This window comes from Hippocampus guttulatus, chromosome 1 (genome assembly GCF_054856545.1).
Source record: "Hippocampus guttulatus isolate MCC_2025c chromosome 1, RoL_Hgut_1.0, whole genome shotgun sequence".
NCBI lineage: Eukaryota > Metazoa > Chordata > Actinopteri > Syngnathiformes > Syngnathidae > Hippocampus > Hippocampus guttulatus.
The window spans coordinates 35,988,725-36,008,272 of NC_141261.1; the positions used below are offsets into that span (position 1 = coordinate 35,988,725).

The 19,548-nt window shown below is 43.2% G+C and overlaps 2 protein-coding genes across 3 annotated transcripts in view; both read left to right on the plus strand.

Moving 5' to 3' along the window:
* Positions 1–1,222: 1,222 nt before the first annotated feature.
* cyyr1 (cysteine/tyrosine-rich 1) lies at positions 1,223–6,739 on the plus strand. The gene is made up of 3 exons (XM_086129737.1): positions 1,223–1,296; positions 2,432–2,587; positions 6,616–6,739. Exons 1-3 carry the CDS (start codon positions 1,223–1,225, stop codon positions 6,737–6,739), a joined length of 354 nt encoding a protein of 117 aa, XP_085985863.1.
* Positions 6,740–9,394: 2,655 nt separating this feature from the next.
* Positions 9,395–19,548, plus strand: part of appa (amyloid beta (A4) precursor protein a) — a 39,002-nt gene continuing 28,848 nt past the window's right edge. For both annotated transcript variants that reach the window (XM_086128331.1, XM_086128341.1), the window contains exon 1: positions 9,395–9,619. In XM_086128331.1, coding sequence (XP_085984457.1) covers positions 9,560–9,619 — 60 coding nt within the window. In that variant the 5' untranslated portion in view covers positions 9,395–9,559. The remainder of the gene's footprint in view (positions 9,620–19,548) is intronic.

Sequence of the window (19,548 nt, forward strand, 5' to 3'; positions counted from 1 at the left end):
TAAACGTTTGGGTGCGTATCCAGCACCCCCAAATTCCTGTGCACAAAGCCGGAGGGCTGTTGAAGTAGACAATTAGCACGTCAATACAGGTGGGCGATCACAGGGGAGAGGGCGAAACTCGGTCACAAAAGGGGAATGAATAATTCGGGAACAGCGGTTGAACAACAAAAGACGAGTTGAGAACACCCGTCGCGCCCAGGCGACATTGGCCATTCGCAAAGTCTGCAACATGCTAATTCGATGTAGACCAGCCAGAAAAGGCGCCAATGTACTGGTGGTTCAAGTTGGAAAAACAGGTAATCAATCACTACCGAGGAGCCGGACCGGGGGTGCGGCATGCAAATATCGGGGGCAGTGTTTTTCTTGTATTTTGCATATGTTACAATAAAATGTCGAACTCGCGGTGGCGGGACTTTGAGTGTGATCGCGGAGCAACTAACCGTCGTTCGCTCTCAGAGATCCGCTTCCGCCGATATTGAAGACAATTTTCCTGTGTGCCGAGTCATTTCTTTAACTTTGTCCGAGAAAATCTCTGACAAAGTACCACACAGATTTCATGCTCTGAGTTGAATAAAAAAATGTCCTTCATGTGACCCTTTAAAGCCGTATCTCAACAAGTGTTGGTTTACAAGTGTTACAAACAAATGTTGGTTTTTCCATCAGTGTTCGTTCACTGTTGCAAATGGTCGTAATGAAAACAGTTTTTCTTGTCAAAGAAATTTGACATGTTCAAAATTTGATGGTGATAATAAAATCTATTTACAACAAAACTGTTTGGGGGTGTCTGGTGAACACTGTTTGCAACACTGAATGAACCCTGACAAAAAACAGAATGCTATGTGCATGCACTCAGTGAGATACAGACTATTTAGGAAAATAATAGGTTGCGAATGTCAGTGTAACATTTGACATTCTAAAACTGCATACCCTCTCGACTTTTTTGTTGTCATAGCCACAAAATAAATCCAGAGGCAGAGGGAGGCTACCTTCTCGTCCACCGGTGTGAACCCCAAAGTACAGCCACTGAGCTCTTCCCTGCAAGAGAGGTGACATTCCGTGTCCCTCAAGCTAGCTTTTGGAGCCGGGGATCAGACCGCCAAGGTGCCTTTGGCCGCCGCCTAGTTCAATTCACACCTGACCCTTTTGGCCCCTCCCATAGGTGGTGAGCCCATGGGAGGGGGGGACCCACGTTGGCTCTTCGGGCTGAGCCCGGCAGGGCCCCATGGGTGTAGGCCTGGCCACTAGGGGCTCACCAGTGAGCCCCACCTCCAGGTCTGGCTCCAAAGCGAGGCCCTGGTGACCTACGTCCGGGCAAGGGAAAACGCTATCCAATTTTTTCATTCCATTATAAGGGGTCGATGAGCTGCGCTTTGTCTGGTCCCTCACCGAAGATCTGTTTGCCATGAGAGACCCTGCCTAGGGCATAAAGCCCCAGACAACTTAGCTCGTAGGATCATTGGGACACACAAACCCCTCCACCACGGTAAGGTGACAGCTCACGTAGGGGTGTCATGGGACATGGAGCTTATCCCAGTTGACTATGGTAATCTGGACTGGTTGACAGTCAGTCACAGAGCACTTACAGAGACACACCACAGTCACCAAATGGGAAGTGAACCCACTCTGCCTTCAACGAAGTCAGGCAAACATACTACTCCACCATCTGTGACTTCTTCTGTCAGTTTCAGCTAATTTCATGAGAGGTTGTCTTCCTCTTTTTCTGATGGAGAATAATTTTAGCCATTTGTGAAAGGTGCCATACAAAAACAGTGGCATTTCCTCTTCTTGCAAACTCATAATGCCAAACATAATACTGTAGAGTGATTAATAAGTCAAGGATGTCAATTGCTTAAATTACTGTTGTTAAAATGCATGCACTGTATTGTGGTGGCTCCATTATAAACTGCATGCATGGTGTGTTGCAGGTGGTAGCGAAGCCCAGTGCCACGGCTGTCCTGAGTATTTCTGCGAAAGGCCCACCACCTTTGCGCTGCTCCGAGCTCAATTATGTAGGCGGCATGCTCTTATGCAACGTGAAACGGTTGATTTCAGGAAAAAGTGGGTTTAAGTTTTGAGTGAAACCGCTAGCTCACTTAACAACTGTCTTTTAATTTACCAGAACTTGACTTTGCTGACATGCATTTGTGTGGTGACTCAAGTACTTCTCTCCACTATCACTCCCAACGCTGACTCTTTTAGGCCTTCTTCACAAATTTTCTTCAATTTGTAGCCCGCACTAAGGCTACATGCTGACTTATTTTGACATTGACAACACGATTCACAGGCACCAGAATTGCCCTGTTCGTGCTCACGCCCACGTCACACCGCTGACTTATATCAGAAGATGCAGTCGGTCACTGTGGCAACAACCTAAAAGTGTTTGTTTGATATTGCTTCCTCCTGCTCATGTGTGACTGTTTGTGTGTTCCAGGGGCACTGCCATTTCTGGCAATGTGTTCAGTGTGGTCTTTCTACTGGACGCAATGGCAGTCTTGTTGCTGTGCGTGTGCATGTACATGAAAAATGGACATGGTGCCAGGATCGGTGTGTTCAGCACATCATGCATCAACACTGTGACACAGGTTTGTCCCCACTCAAATTACAAATCTCCTTCTGTATCAGGTTCCATTGAAATGCTCAATGCATGCTGCAGTGTTATATTCCATAATCTCTATTTTTGCTTCATTAGTCCTTTTTCCTGTCTCCTTAATGCAGGGGTTGGCAACCCAAAATGTTGAAAGAGTCGTATTGGACCAAGATAAACAAAAAACAAATATGTCTGGAGCCGCAAAAAATAAAAAGCCTTATAATGAAGGCAACACATGCTGTATGTATCTATATGAGCTGTATTAGCCTGCTATCAACATGACTAAGTTGGCTACAAATACACAATGAGCGTTCATGATTAAAAGTTTTTTTCCCCCTGCAGTTCATCCTGTAGAGGAGGGGTGCCCAAACTTTTTTGACGGAAGATCTACTTTTCGAACAAACAACCTCCCGCAATCAACCTGTTACCGCGCACGCGCGCATACGCACAAACTTACACACGCATGCCGTAATGAGCAACAGCTATAACGGCCGCTAAGATGAACGAGGCACGGGACGCACCTTTGCAGCGTGCTAACTATCGTAGCTCACGTGTACCGTTTAAAAAGGTTTCTCTTGGCCGCCCAGATTCCCATTCTTAGCAAGTACCCTCTGTGAATTGTACATGAAAGGCAGCTGTTTTTATTTATTTATTTATGTGTTTTTTTTTACAACAGCCCCCTGACTGACATCCCGCCCTGCTAATAGAAACGTGTGTCGCAGGCTATGATGCAAATATTCGAAATGTTGACATTTAATATTTATTCGACACATTTTTACAGCATTGGAGAACGTTAATAATATTTGCGTCATGTTTGTCCTCCGACAGAAACCATTTTAAAACAAAAAAAGATATACTTCCCTCCCATCTTTTTCCATTTTTAAACATTTTTGAAAAAGCTCGAGGGAGCCACGGAGAGGGGGGGATAAAGAGACGCATGCGGCTCAAGAGCCGCGTGTTGCTGACCCCCGCCTTAATGTGACCAACAGCCACATGCTGAGAAGTAAATTCACTCCCCTCCATTTAAGTCTAACACGTATAACATATTAACAATTGTTTGAAATCATAGAGAGATTTTCATACACAATACAATGTTAACACTTGAGTGAATGAACTGCACAAGCGATGGGGCATGAACTACTTCCTAGTTATTTGGCCGTTTTGTAACAGTTTGTTATCACCAGCTGTCCAAACTACAGACATGGGTCAGTTGCATTTTTTTTAAAGTCTGACGTGTAGTGCTACATGCTGAGCCCTTTCATGCAGACAGTGAGGGTTCAATTCCTCGTCAGTGCCCCTGTTGCAAAAAAAGCTTTGACTCCCCTTATTGTAATTTGTGACCGTAAGGGGTGGTGTTGCCTATGGCATGCACTTTAGGAGTTTGACAGCAAAAGGAAAGAAGAGTGCTTAAGTTAAAAGTAGGGGTGTGCATCTCTCTACAAAAGACAATTTGATGTGGTTTATTAGGCATGTGGTGTGAAACGATGCAAGGACTGTTCTATTTGAAAGTGCAAAGATTCGATTCGGTTCAACTCAGTGGGATTACGATTCGGTTTGGGAAAGTAGGTGAGAGTGAATGATGCAATTACTTTTTTGTTTTCGTTTTATATACATTTGAGTAAAATTGTCAGGACTGTATATGTGCCACTTCCTCCTAAGTCAAAGATATATCTGTCCAATAAAATACAATTTTGTACGTATCTCAATAGTATTGTATTGTACATTTGTGGAACAAGTGGAACGATTCGATTCAGTTTGATTCAATACACTCGCATCTTTTACATTTTCTGGTTCAAATCAGTTTTTGTTACACCGCTAGTTAAAAGTGTAAATTAGGCTTTGTCAAAATGTGATGGTAAGGACTTGGATTGGGGATAGGTGTAAGCACAGATTTAACAGCTCACTGTATCGCTTCTGGGATCACAAATTCTGACAACTCGTTCACTTTTTTTTTCCCCCTGTAACGCTCCAAAGCTCGGCCATAGCCAGTCCCATGATTATTTAAAAAAGAAATGGTGGATTGGATCAGGATGGCAAGGAAATCGATGGCGTAGAAATTGTGCCAAACAATGAGGCACAATTTTTCAGTACAATAAATGCATCCTCTGTGAAGCTTATCTGCTTTCCCCAGGTAGATGGCAAGATACAAAAGGAAGCATGATATTGGATCCACCTGAGTTTCAGGCACAACTGTTTAGCTACAGTAAGTGGTAAAATACTGGTTTGAAATATTTTCACTCTCGCCAATTAATGGTGACCAGTGTCCAGAAAAGCACCATGTAAAAGCATGATTATTATTATTATTATTATCCCTCGCTGTGTGAGGAACCACAAAGCTGCTCTTTTCTTATCCTGAAAATACTTCTTCAACCACCCCCATACCGGCATGTTTTGTGCTGGAGTGGGGGGGGGGGGGGACTACGACTCAGCAGCAGTGTTTGCAAGTCAGCTTGCAGGCACATCGTCTGCATGTTCATCATTTATTTATCACCTTTCATTCTGCCTTCTTGCAAGACCGGACTGACAATTTGGCTCTGCCATGCATGCCTGTGATCATGTTTCGCACACATTAACAAACTGGTGTTACAGAGTCAGACACTTAGATGGGGGTGGGGTGGGGGGGGGGGGGGGTCTGCAGCTCATTAAGTGGTTAGAAGAATGAAAAATGCACCCCACCTTGGATTTCTTTTGGAAACTAGAAGTCAAGATCATATTTTCAAAGATCCTTGCCTGGCATTTTTAATTTCAACTGCCAGGGGGCTGGACTGCCGGTGTTAAGAAAAACGTGACTTCCAGGAAGGCTTCAAGTTGGAGCTGGGGTTGACAAACTCCTTTTCCTTTCGTCTCAGCTCCTGTGATATTTCAGTGGATAATTGAAAGCAACCGTGCCGGGATTACGTGTATCATATGCGGCTGTACTGTTTGACCGCTAGAGGACAGAAAAGTCTCATTAAATGAGGCGCAGCATTGTAGGGGTTTATTCCAGAATATTTGACATTAAATGTACAAAAGAAAAGATCATTTTGGTGACGTGAAAGTTAACTTGCTTTAACTAAATCTGAGAGACAAAGGTTCCTTATTTAGGAATCGGATGAATTTATAATTTATTAAAAAGGTTTTTAATAAAACACTGATAAAATAAGATAAGAAAACCTTTATTAGTCTCGCAATGGAGAAATTCCCAATTCACAGCAGCAAAGTTATGAAAGGAAGAAGTAGAACAACAAAATATAGGAGCTGCTGGAAAGGCAGCCACTCTCGCGGCGCCATTTTGAAGTCAAAATAACAAAAATAACACAACACAACACATAGGACACAGACAGTCGTGCAATCTTCACCACTTTTCTGCATACATTTTGTTGTCTGAAGCAGTTATAGATGAAAGAGGAGAGGATCAAAGTGTCCTTTCACCAGTGGGTCAGAGACGTCATGCTGAAAATGTGCACACGTCTGCTACAAGCTAAGTTTTGAAAGCAAACACGAAGCTGTAGCGTCCATTGACGAAAAGAGATTCGTTCACTTCTCCTGTCCCACGTAATCCGCTTCAAACTCCAAGCCGCGACTCCCAGTTCCAAATCCGCATCGGCGCTCCGCGCTAACATTTATCCGCGCATCTCTACCTTTTAGCATCGATAATGTTTCCTATTATTTTCCTTTAGCTCAGGCTCCTGCAGTGTCACACAACAAATCTTTTTTTTTCTTACTGGCATCAGTCTCCTGAACATGACCATAGCCCTAACATTAGTTACTTCTCCATTATTTGTGAACGTGTTTCGTTCTGATTAATATCGGTTTCACAGTTTCATCCATCAATTCATTTTCTATACCGCTTTCTTATCCTTGCGGGACTGTTTTGAAATGGAAAACCAACCACAGCAACCCGAGGTAACGGTTATGTAATGTCGGCTGACGGTGCAACATAACGCAATCTTTACGTCTATTACAAGAAGCAACATATTGATGTGATCACGGACATAGTTTAACTAAATATTTGAGCAAAAGCTATCCGTACTTTTTTTTGTATTCTACCCAGGTCCGCCACCTCCATACACCTGCGACGTTGAGATGCACCGTCCACCTTTCACATCGATTCAGTCAGGGCCGGCCAGCAACTCCCCTCCTCCTCGTTACTCGAGGTGCACGAACAAATGATTGCATGGATCTTCAACGAGTGGCTGAAATGAAGCTCTCGTGGCCTGGTTATGGAAGCAAGAGAATGACCTCAGGTGTGTTGAGCAGGGCTCAGTGCAATAATGATTCAGCACTGAGGTTAGCTGAGCGATGAACTGTTCGCTGAGTAGATGAAAAACGACCATGGCGTTGAAGAAATTAATAATAATTTAATACGATGTCGGAAAGGACAATGAGGCACTGCAACTTGCTGTGCTAGCCTGCAGCCATAACCAAACGCTTATTAGGCTCTGGCTGTGCACTTCAAAGGGTCTGAGCTGCCTTTTTTAAAATTGAGGGGAAATGGGTGAATGGACTACTTTTCCAAGCATGAACACCAGGAAGAAAATCGTCACAGTCTAAGAAATCGTTTTTTTTAAATGAATTTTTTAATTCTTTCATCAGTCCTTGTTTCTGGAATGTAACCAGGTGGAAAATGCATTTCTGAACAAAGCAAGGCAGGGTAGAAAATGATATTTCTTTTCCCACTTTTACTTGAAACAATGTGAAAAGAATGAGGGTGAATTGAGGTCACATGCTGAGTCATTCTGAAACTTCAATATTGTGAAACATTTATCACATGAAGTGCAGTAGTGCTGATTCAAACTGCTGTTTTAATAACGTGATTGCACCGTGACTCTGAATGGTGGATGGGACGTAACCGTTTTTAGTGCAGAAATGACTGCCTTGCTTGGCTTTAATTATTGGTATTGTGAATTCAAGATGCAACAAAATGTGGCAGTAATAGTCAACTGGGCTTCTTTCTCAGCTTCTTCCTGTTTTTTCATTGCCAACATGAATGTGTGCTGTTTACCCTAAAAGGTCAAATTGACCCATTTTGAAATGCAAAACTCAGAAAAGAACATTTAATTACTCAATAAAAATGAAGACTTCTTCTAAAATATGTTTTTACCCTGGTATATTAAATAGAAAAAAAGTGTTTGTTCTTTTATGATTATTGCAACCATTCTTCTTTGTTACACACACACACACACACACACACACACACACACACACACACACACACACACACACACACACACACACAGAATGGTGGTGACAACAGAACACTTCTCAGTATATTTTCTGGCTGATGATTTGGTCACTTTTCAATACGTACTGGCAGTGCTTCCAATCAAGGGGTAGCATGAGACAGAGTCTTCAACCAACACAAGTGGCTCAGGTGGTGCAGTTCAAACAGGAGGGTACATCAATTGCTGTGTCTGTCAGCGTTGTGTCCAGAGCATGGAGCTCTACCAGGAAACAGGCCAGTACATTACGAGATGTGGAGAAGGCTCTAAGAGGGCAACAACCCAGCAGCAGGACTGCTACCTCTGCCTTTATTCCAAGGAGGAATAGGAATAGGAGGAGCACTGCGAGAGCCCTTCAAAATTACCTCCAGCCGGCCACAAGTGTGCATGTCTCTACTCAAACGGTCAGAAACAGACTCCATGAGGGCGGTCAGAAACAGACTATGAGGGTGGTATGAGGGCCTCAGGTGGTGGTTGTGCTTACAGCTCAACACCGTGCAGGATGTTTGACATTTGCCAGAGAACACCAAGATTGGCAAATTTGCCACTGGCACCCTTTGCTCTTTACAGATGAAAGCAGGTTCACACTGAGCACATGTGACAGAGTCCGTGGAGAACATTATGCTGCCTGCAACATCCTCCAGCATGACCGGTTTGGCAATGGGTCAGTAATGGTGTGGGATGGCATTTCTTTGGGGGTGGGGGGGGGGGGGGGGTGCTCACAGGCCTCCATCTACTCACTAGAGGTAGCCTGACTTCCATTAGGTACGGAGATGAGATCATCACACCCCTTGTGAGACCATATGCTGGTGCGGTTGGCCCTGGGGTTCTCCTAATGCAAGACCTCATGTGGATGGAGTGTGTCAGCAGTTCCTGCAAGACAAAGGCATTTATGCTATGGACTGGCCTGCCTGTTCTGCAGACCTGAATACAATTGAGCACATCTGGAACATAATGTCTCACTCTGTCCACCAATGCCACATTGCACCACAGACTGTCCAGGAGTTGGCGGATCCTTTAGTCCAGGTCTGGGAGGAGATCCCTCAGGAGACCGTCCGCCATATCATCAGGACCATGCCTAGGCATTGTTGGGAGGTCATACAAGCATGTGGAGGTTCACACTTCTGAGCTTCATTTTGACTTGTTTTAAGAGTATTACATCAAAGTTGGATCAGCCTGTAGTGTGTTTTTCCAATATAATTTTGTGTTTGACTCCAAATCCAGACCCGGGTGAATTTTTTTTCTATTGATAATTTTTGTGTGATTTTTTTCAGCACATTTAACTATGTAACGAACAAGGTATTTAATAAGAATATTTCATTCATTCAGATTTAAGATGCGTTTTTAGTGTTACCTTTATTTTTTCGAGGTGTGTGCGCGTGCATGCCAACTACCAGCAGTTCTCACAGTTTTCCCGCAAGAGTTGAATTTGAATCCTTTCATGTGTTTGGAAACATTTGGAAAGAATAGAACTATCTTGATTAGGAATTATTTCCAAATGTTTGCTTTTTTCTGACCGAAAGACAGACTTAGACAAGTGGATACCTGCGTGAACGCGCGCGGCTCGATGACGACAGCTGGGATGTGCGCGCTTATCCCACTCCTCCGTGGTCACGTGATCCGACACGGAGCAGCTGTGCAGCTCAGGTCTCGAGCCTAGTCTGACAACGGGAGACGTTGCAGGCGCTGAACGTACGTAGTCGCGCACCCACGAAACCTGTAACTGTTCGGAGAACTAGTGCCCACAGGAGCGTTGTGTCCACGAAACGACATGGGGGATCGAGTGGCTTTAATGCTGCTGGCCATTGCGGCGGTGACTCTGGCTGCCGAGGTAAGAAGCTGTTTTCATTCCGTTACAATGCGGCTGTCATTGGAACTAAACCCGCTAATGTTAGCCACAGCCGGACCGGAACCTCTACGTCCAAGCCTTTCACAACATCTGAATCTTATCATCAAGGAAGCCCCCAACGGGCTGCTAATGACCATTGGCTGGCAAACGGTAGAAACTACAGTCTTATAACATTTGGTCACGTAGACCCTTATATATCAAAGCTAGGCCATAACATACAATTTTGGAGATGATGGCCGTTTTAACTGTAAAAGAACCGGAAGTGTACCTTAGGCATTGGCTTCTCCAACACCGAAATTGACTTTGATATTTGGCCAAGCACAAACCGCATTCAAATTGTTATCAAGCGATAAATATGAGAGATGCGGATGCCCCGTAATGCAATCATGTTGTGTGACCACATGAGTTTCTTTTTTATTGTGGTGAAAGCCTCAGGTCAAACCTGTGGCTGCAGCCCCCTGCCCCTTCCGACCATTCGAATTTATGTTTTGATTTTTAACCTCGGAGAAGTAGCTTACGTTTGACCGCAGTGTCAGTGAATTTATACCCTGTCACGTTTATCTTGTTACGACTAAACGTGACAGAGTGCCTTTTCCGTTGTTTACAAATAATGTTCCGGTTATTAAGTGAAAATGTTGTACCCTTGTCTAGGAACCGAATACTAATTTTAGGCGAGTGGGCGTGTTTTGGAGTGAAATGAGGCGACACGACTAACGCATTAAGTGTTAAAGATCCCCACGGCGTTAAGACGCCAAGCAAAGCGACCGTGTAGACGCGACAAAATGAACAATGTGACTGACAAAGCGAGGCATTTCAGTCGTTTGATGGAGAAAAGCGAAGTAAGATGGCGGCGGTGCACTGCAGCATTAGGGTCGAAAGAGCTCAAGAGCTGGGAAGCCACGGACGCTATTGTTGCATTCCTGCCCTTATTTTCTGTTTAAGATACTGCCAAATTGTGTTCACGTACTTGACCACGTAGCTTGCAAAATGCAATTTCCTTGTAAGATGTCAAAGAAAAAAAAGCACATTTCTTCTTTCTTGACGCACACTTAAAAATGAAGCACGTGTACGTAGGTCGGAACGCGCATGAGTCCTTCATCACCCAACTCGTACGCAGTATTAATGTCATAATTCGGGCAAACATTTCAAAGAACATTTTTAGACCAAAGCATACACATTCCGAACAGTAAGTGCAGCGGTAGCATGGCAATACTTTCTCATGGGCCCCGTGACGCCGTTGTGCTGAAAATGACGAATAAGGGAGTCGTCGTATACCGAGGACCCGCTGTAGTTCAGCCATTGAGATTTTTAGTCTCCCCTTTTATTCAGACTGTATGTAGCCAGCATGCATTACTAACAGAGATAAGTGCATAAAAAAAGACTCAATTGATGACCTTTGTCTAGAAGGCTACAAGAGTTTGCCATTTGACACACACTTAAATTAGTTTGCAGGATTTTGCAAAACGACAAAGAAACCATTGTAGAGGGTCGAGGAAGGACACAATGTCAGTGCATATCCTGGTACAGGTGTACATGGTGGAAATATTAATTGCGAGCCTTCAAGACTTCAAAGACTTCATGAGATAACATGCATTTTATGCAAAATAGGTGATTGACTGTAATGTCATAATTCGGGTGATGTATTGGCATCAGTCAGATCTGCAAAATAAGATTTCACAGCAAACACAACCTCGTTCATTCTGGGGTCTGTGTGTGTGTGTGTGTGTCATTTATTTAATTTTAACATCTCTTGAATTCTAAATTGCTTTCATTATCTGAACGCAGATTCAGCCATTCACGGATGCAATCAAGAGGCAGGCGTGTTGTTTGAACTAACCCGGAAATAGCGTAGCTGTTGACAGACATAGAAAATGTTTGCTTAACCAAGGATATGAGATAAACTGCGTTCGTGACGAACGTGATTTGAGCCATGCTCACAACCCAATACATATCAAGTCAATCCAGTTTTTGAATCTGTCCAGCTGAATTTCAGTCAAATGATTCTAAGAATGTGCTTACTATGTCACATACGGCAGGTAAAAAATGGACAAACAATTCAGGAGAAAATAGTACAATATAGCCAGCTTTCAATATGAGCGGAAAAAAAGCAGGCTAGTACTTGGTGTAGATGCTAAGTGTATAGACCTGAATGGCTAGCGATGTTCATGCTTTTACTTTTCATTCGTGAAATTATGTGAACATGTCGACATAATGTAATATATATCTCATAATATAAATGTTATATTTAATGTTAATTAGGTTTTTAAAATAGTTTTTTTTGGGGGGGGGGGGTTAATGATCATTTTATTCCAATGCATTTTCGCTATGGCTGTTGATTAAATATACAAATTGTTTGATGTAGTCACTGTTGTTTTATTCGGTTTGCCCATGCCGCATGTTGCCGCTGATGCTCGAAGGTCACCACAGAAATTCTGGCAATTGATATGCCCCATGGCTTGACACACATTGTGTTTGGTGGCTCACATTTTCTTGATTATTTGTACTTTTTGTACTTCTTTCCATTTGCTTCAGCAGCTGCTTCTATGACTTTTAATGTTTGGCCTTGGCAGAGTGAATGGTGAATGGGGTTGGGCATTGTTTGAATTTGAACATGTCCGATTCTGGTCCCTTTTTGGGTCAGGTGATGTACGATATCCCAAAACAATCATTGCCTGTTTAGCTGTGTGTGTCGGATTATTTTGCATAATTTTCTCGCCTGACGCTTGTTACACTTCTTTGCTGTTCAAAATTGGACGCACAAAGCGCTTCCACCAAGACCTCTTGTCGAGTGTGCTAAGTCACGCAAAGCACTTAATTTCAGTCTTTTACTATAACATCTTTCCCTCTGTTAATTACTCCTTATAATCCTTTTGTGATTATTCACCGCCATGGAGGCTGTAATTACTGATTTAAGAGCAAAACTGCAATGTTTTTATGCGCAGTCGTAGCCAGCTGTAGCTCATTGCTAGCTAGCTGCTACGACAGCTGCTGATGTCATCTCGACCTGCCGACTAGAAGACAGCAGGGATAGGCGCCATTATGCCCGCGACCCTCGTGAGGAATAGCGGATTAGAAAATGGATGGATGGATAAGCGATAAAGAAAATAGTATATTGAAGACATATATTACTAATGTGATTTTTTTTTTCCATACGAGTCCTGAGTTTTGATTAGACTTTTCAAGTCTGCACAATAAATGTTCTCAAAATTACATCACAGTACAGAAACATTTTTGTATGCCTCCTGTTTACAGTGATGGCGACATTTGGATAAAAATATGACGGCGATCGTGCTTCTCTTTACATTTGATCATTTTATTTTGCAGCACCACTGGATGCATTTCTCTTTTGATACAGGTCTATTTTATGTCATTTCAAAATAAAGTGAGAAAATGTAACCAGTCATAGTATGCTGTATGATATTTATTTATTTAATAGAATAAGTGAAAATGTATATTGTGGTTTGTCTGTATGGTGTTAGGAAATGGCCTATGTTGTGATAGATGTTTTTTTCGTATCACCCAGCTCCATTTTGAACATTTCTCCACTTCCATATCCCTGCGTCTACACGCCCCTTGTAAACAGTTCCCGTGGAATGAATCATTTGGGCTGCACCTAAAGCAGGGCAGTGTCTTTGTTCCTAATCCTTCGCTTACATGACGCATGAACACTCTTTACTCTCTGAGCCCGGAAAAAACCTCAAGGATCGAAATAATGAGAGAATCACAATTAAACCCAACTCGAAAAGACGTGTCGTTCTTAAAAAGCATGTTTAGGCTTGTTTGTGCCCTGAGAAAAACGCACAGCCCCAGGAAGTTGCTTTCCCCGGTGGACACACCTTACGTACGTTGTGGTCATGGACATCTTAGGAGTTGGATGCCTGCATTTGTGTGTGTCAAAATCATCCATCCATCCATTTTCCGAACCGCTTGATCCTCACAAGGGTCGCGGGGGGTGCTGGAGCCTATCCCAGCCATCTCCGGGCAGTAGGCGGGGGACACCCTGAATCAGTTGCCAGCCAATCGCAGGGCACACAGAGACGAACAACCATCCACGCCCACACTCACACCTAGGGACAATTTAGAGCGTCCAATCAGCCTGACATGCACGTTTTTTGGAATGTGGGAAGAAACCGGAGCACCCGGAGAAAACCCACGCAGGGCCGGGGAGAACATGCAAACTCCACACAGGGAGGCCGGAGCTGGAATCGAACCCGGTACCTCTGCACTGTGAAGCCGACGTGCTAACCACTGGACTACCGGGCCGCCCGTGTCAAAATCACAGGAAACTAATTTAGTTTGAAACTTTTCCATCATACCTTTTGACAACAACATGAATTTTGTCCCAGGTCAACAACAGGTCAAAACTATGTCAAGACATTATTGCTCTTGTTTATAAATGAAGTTACGGGTAATTGTTTGAACATTTCAAAGTGAATCGTGTTTGCATCAATGTGAGCAGGTTAATTTTCCTGTGATATGCCACAATGATAGTGTAATGTGGAAATGGTTCTCGATTTAAAAAGTGACAGCGACAATAACATTTATTTCTGTCGGGCTGATCACATGTCGTGCCTCTCATTAAGTTTTGATGTCTGGTAGCTTGCTTACCGTACTTAGCCTCTGTATATTGCCTATCGGTTGAAGACATTGACAAAAGAAATGTGGTCAAGAAATTTTGAATTTTATTCCCATCTTTTTTGTCCGTCTGTATCTTTTTCTGTTTGGAAATTGTGACCAACTATTTACAATGCTTTGTAATAGTGTTATTTATTTATTTACTTACTGTACTTACTTACACTAACGTTCAAGCCTGTAAAATCCATGAGAGCAGCTAAGCATGGCACAAATTGCACCTGCTGTTTTGTCACGAGGCCTAAAGCCTTTTAAAACAATTCCTGCAAGCTTGAAGGTGTACTATTAGGCATGCACCTATCCACTGTCATTAGTAACATTTCTTTTTTTTTTCACCTCGATTCTTATGCGTCCGCAGAGGATATCTTGTTTACATTTGATTTGAGTAAAGAAATACACATTGACCATAAACAGATGACCATAATTAGAAAGTCCACTTGATCTGAACAAAGAAATATATGGAAACAATTTGAATTAAAAAAAAAAAAGTGAAATGAATCACAGCTGTTGTTTACTTTTTTCCGGCGTGGATACGATGAGGGCCGATGAGATCGTCCATTTGTACATCAAAATGCTTTAGTTTCGTGATGATTTTAACACACTCAAAATCTGATTCCAATGGTTAATTTGGAAAAGTTGTACTCCAGCCTGTCTTCCTTTTTTTTCTTTTTGACACGAATTAGTGGGACTAATATCAAGCAAGAAGCCTCAATAATGTGCTCTACTGGGCCCAAAATGTCCATTACATCCTGCTTCTTGTCCGCCAGTAGCGTCATTCATCACTTTCAGAGTGTGTCAACCACCTGTAAATGTCAGCAGTGTGCTGCCCGAGCATGCCCTTCATTTCCCAGCTGGCGAGTAGGCAGCTGTTAGTGCCAGATGTTATTAATAATTGTGAAGTGAGTTGTACCGATCTGCCTCCTTACTCAGCACAGACGGCGGCTGTGCGCGCTTCAGCCTGTCTGCCCTTTCACGTCCAGATGATGGTGCGGCCATGCCTTTATAGTGCAGAGATGAAAGTCCTCTGGATTTTCCTGGAATTCCGGTTTTTCAAATTTTTATGAAAATTTCTCCGGAGAATTGAAGAAAAATTGCCTAAAATTAATCCGGATATTAGCTGACAACATTGAACAAACGCGCGTTTGAGTTCGTTGTTTGGCTTTCACGAGCGAAGCCATGTTGAGGCACTACCACTAGTAACAGTGAATAGATTTTCGTCTCTTTATAAACACACTTGGTAAACCCCAGTGGAGCGAATAAAAGACACTGTGGACAAGACAGTTGTTGTCGTAAAAAATATATTTGGACAAAAAGGAAAACACACAGATTGGCAGAAAAAATGTGTCCGTCCGACTTTGAGTGTCGTCTCGGCTAGCTTAGCTTAGCTGTTGTCGTGTGTGACGTCGGTTGCGTCGGCGCTGATTGGTTGAAATCAAAAGACGCGCTTGCGTACATGTTCGCGCTGACGCACGCACAGCAGAGAGCAGCGGACTATCTACTGCTGAGGCGCGCTTTGCTTGAGTGGCGTCGCCACAACAGTAATACCCTCGCCTTGCCAAATCTCGGAGATTTCGAAATTTTGGCGAGAACGGAAGCTACAAAGGGTGCATGTGTGCACACAAAAGGAAGATTAATCATTGAATGTCGAGTATTTGAATAGCGTTTTGTGTAAACTAATTCATACGTGATCGGCCAGGTGTGTGTGTGTGTGTGTGTGTGTGTATATATATTTATGTATATACTGTATATAAAGAGATTTTTTTTCCCCTGAATTTTCAGGAAAGTCCACTTTCATCTCTGATAGTATTGATGCTTGGCTCTAGGGTTGGACAATTAATATCAGTTTGAATTCCATCCATTCTCCGAACCGCTTTACCCTCACAAGGGTTGCGAGGGGTGCTGGAGTCTATCCCAGTTTTCTTTGGGCAGTAGGCGGGGGACACCCTGAACCGGTTGGCAGCCAATCGCAGGGCACACACAGACGAGCAACCATTTGCGCTCACACTCACACCTAACGACAATTCGGAGTGTTCAATCAGCCTGCTATGCATGCATGCTTTTGGAATGTGGGAGGAAACTAGAGTACCCGGAGAAAACCCACACAGGCCCGGGGAGAACATGTAAACTCCACACAGGAAGGCCTGAGCCGGGATCAAACCCACGACCTCCGCACTGTGAGGTCAACACGCTAACCACTGGACCATCGGAACACCCTCAGTTTGAATTGTAGTTTCGATTTTGGTTTCTCTCGATTTCTCAAACGTTATAATAGATGAAAAACGATGCAGAACGGCATGGTTCGTTTCCAAGTCCACCTTCTATCCAAGTTACAGACTTAACGTGAGAATTGCATCTTAGAAGGGAACACATTGCAAGCCCACTCCCGACTCATGTAGCAGGATGGTTGGATGACATCACAGAGAGGCCAGTCACAAGGTGCAGTCACATGTTTAGCTACTCTCCGAACTTTGTCGCTTCAGACACGAGGCAAGGAGCAAGTGCAAATGCTCTGAGGCGTATCAGGATCTCCACAGTGATAAAGTTGATTGCATTTTGTTAAGAGGTTGAGCACAGTCTTATTCGTAGTGGCACAAGCCAAACAACAGAATTGCCACTGCATGGTAACCATATGATCAGGACGCGGGATATAAACTGGCACCTGGCGAATCTTCTCTGATGGTTTGTCGCAATGCAAGCATTTGAGCACAAAATTCAGTGTGCTCGTTGAGCAGTGTTCTTTGTCCACAATATGAAAAGGAGCACAGGTACAACGTTGAGATGGTCTTTTCAAACAAAGACTGTCAGATTAATTCTGTGATCCTGGGGCTGGAAACTAGCGATTGTCACAACACTTTCTACTCGTCCGCGGTGCCAATTCAAAACATTGCTCTTGTAGTCACGGACTCAACTTTTTCCCATTTGTGCTTGGTTACAAAAGACACAGTTACCTGTAAGAAAAGCTACCATTCTTCTTCTCCCTTGTTGATCCATGCCGCTTTTTCCGAACTACCGGTACTCTAGGAGCGACTTCAAACTGTTTTACAGCCTCCACTCTGAAGTAATAAAGTTAAAAATGGCGCTGGTCAGATAATAGTTGTCATAATGTCAAAACTTATCGAGCAATTTTATATGCAGGAAAAAAATGTGGTGGCTATTTATGACAAATATCGTATGTGTTGTCACAAACTGTATCATGACTGAGCCTCTGGCGAAAGATCCCACAAATTTGGTCGGGCATTCAATTGCAACATCCCAATAACCATTCATTCATTCATTCATTCATTCATTCATTTATTTATTTATTTGGAATCATAAAGCTTGCTCTCACATGGCTACACAAATAATATACACAGCCAGAACAATGACAAATTCCTTGACTAGACTCTCTGTTCCCTAAATGTTGCAGGATTGTTCCTCTGGTATTCCAGATGGTTTATGATTGCCTTACTAGACCTGTTTTAGAACGGTCTGAAGTGTTTCCATATGTATCAAGTATGGTACCACTGCCAGTTTGAGATTCCCACCCATGCTGAATTGACAGGTTTGATCTGGTTTGAAATACCATCCATCATTTTCTGTACCACATATCTTTTTCATGATCACGGGGCAGCTTCAGCCTTCCATCTGAGGTCTGGGCAAGAGGCTGGAGGTACACAGACTCATTTCCTGTTTTTGTGTGTTATTTTTAAACACATTTTTACAACATGTACAGTGCTTTGTATGCACTCACGGTTGTTTAAAAATGCTCTATAAATAAAGTTGAGTTGAGTCGTGCGTTCATCCCCCTCATTTATTCATTTTCACTAACTATCAGATGCTGACCGCGGTTGGCTGCCAACCGGTTCAGGGTGGACCCCACCTACTGCCCAAAGACAGCTGGGATAGGCTCCAGCACGCCCTTGACCCTTGTGAAGAAAAAGCGGTTCAGAAAATGAATGGATGAATGTTCGATGCTGAGTCATGCTGAAACAAAAGCCGTAGAATAAAAATGTGTTTTAAAAGTAGACAGAGAGGGGTTTTGCTTAATGTTTAGCGGAAGGTCATTTCAAAGAGAGGGACCAGCAAGACTTGAGCGGAGTTTTAAAATGGGAAGTCTGATTCTTTACAGAGAGTCCTAAATGCAACACATAATTGAGTGCCCTTGTCTTTTTGTGAGCCAGTGTGTTTACATGCACAGCCACAGTACCGTACATTTGCAGCTCAATCGACACATCAAGTGTTACCTGAACAACCTGATTGTGAGCGAATAATCGGCTGCGTCTGTGTATCTGTGTTAAACTGTTTGCTTGAAGTGATCTGGTGCCGTACAGATTACACAGACACACAATGATGAAATTCATGCTCCCAGGTGACGTGAGTAAAGGTGTTGCCTCGGTTGCCACAGTGACGATGGCAGACAGAATTGTCGGTTTCCCACTGGTGGGGTGGGGGGGATGAGTTTAGCTTCAGGCTCAGTCTCTATGGTAATTATGATGAACGGAACATGGAGTGCCTCCATCCAGATACACTTGAAAATGGATTTCAATCGTGTGTGTGTGTGTGTGTGTGTGTACATATATTGGAGAAGTAAAGACAGCCAGTGGGAGGGACATTGTGGTAGTTTTCACAGGAAGCTAGCATCATAGTCAAATTGATAATTGAGCATTTTGCTTGGCAATAGGGATGGACATGCGTTTAACACGGGTAATTTAACAGACCACCTGAACCCCCCCCCCCCCAAAAAAAAGAAAAATCGTTTAAATGTCTCACTTTTGTTAAAAAAAACAAACAAACAATTTCCCCCTCTTTAATACATTGCCGAAATTAGGGATTGGTACTTATCAGTATCATGAGATCCTCAAAATCAGGTGTCTCAGACTTGGGCGCAAAAAATATATATATATAAAATCGATCGGGACATCGCTAGTGTCTAATTAATTTCATGTTCTGAGTTCAGAAAGAACTGCTATCACATTTCCTGCCAACAAATTATTGTATGAGGCTCTTAACTTACAGGGCTTTCTTAATTTATGTGTGCATGAGGGAGCCTCATGCATTGCAAAGCTGCAAACGTTTATTTTCCAATTCTGTGCGTGTGTGTATGTCCGTCATCGGTGGCCACTCAGGGTGTGCATCTCTGCACAAAAGATGATTTAATACAATTCTTGATACTTGGTACAATACGATTCAGGAATGAAACAATTGTGGAGTGATTTGACTCAGTGATGGGTTGATGAGGCGTCATGAAGAGTGTTGACACAACGACATACTGTGTCGACGCTGTGTTGAGACATCAAAAT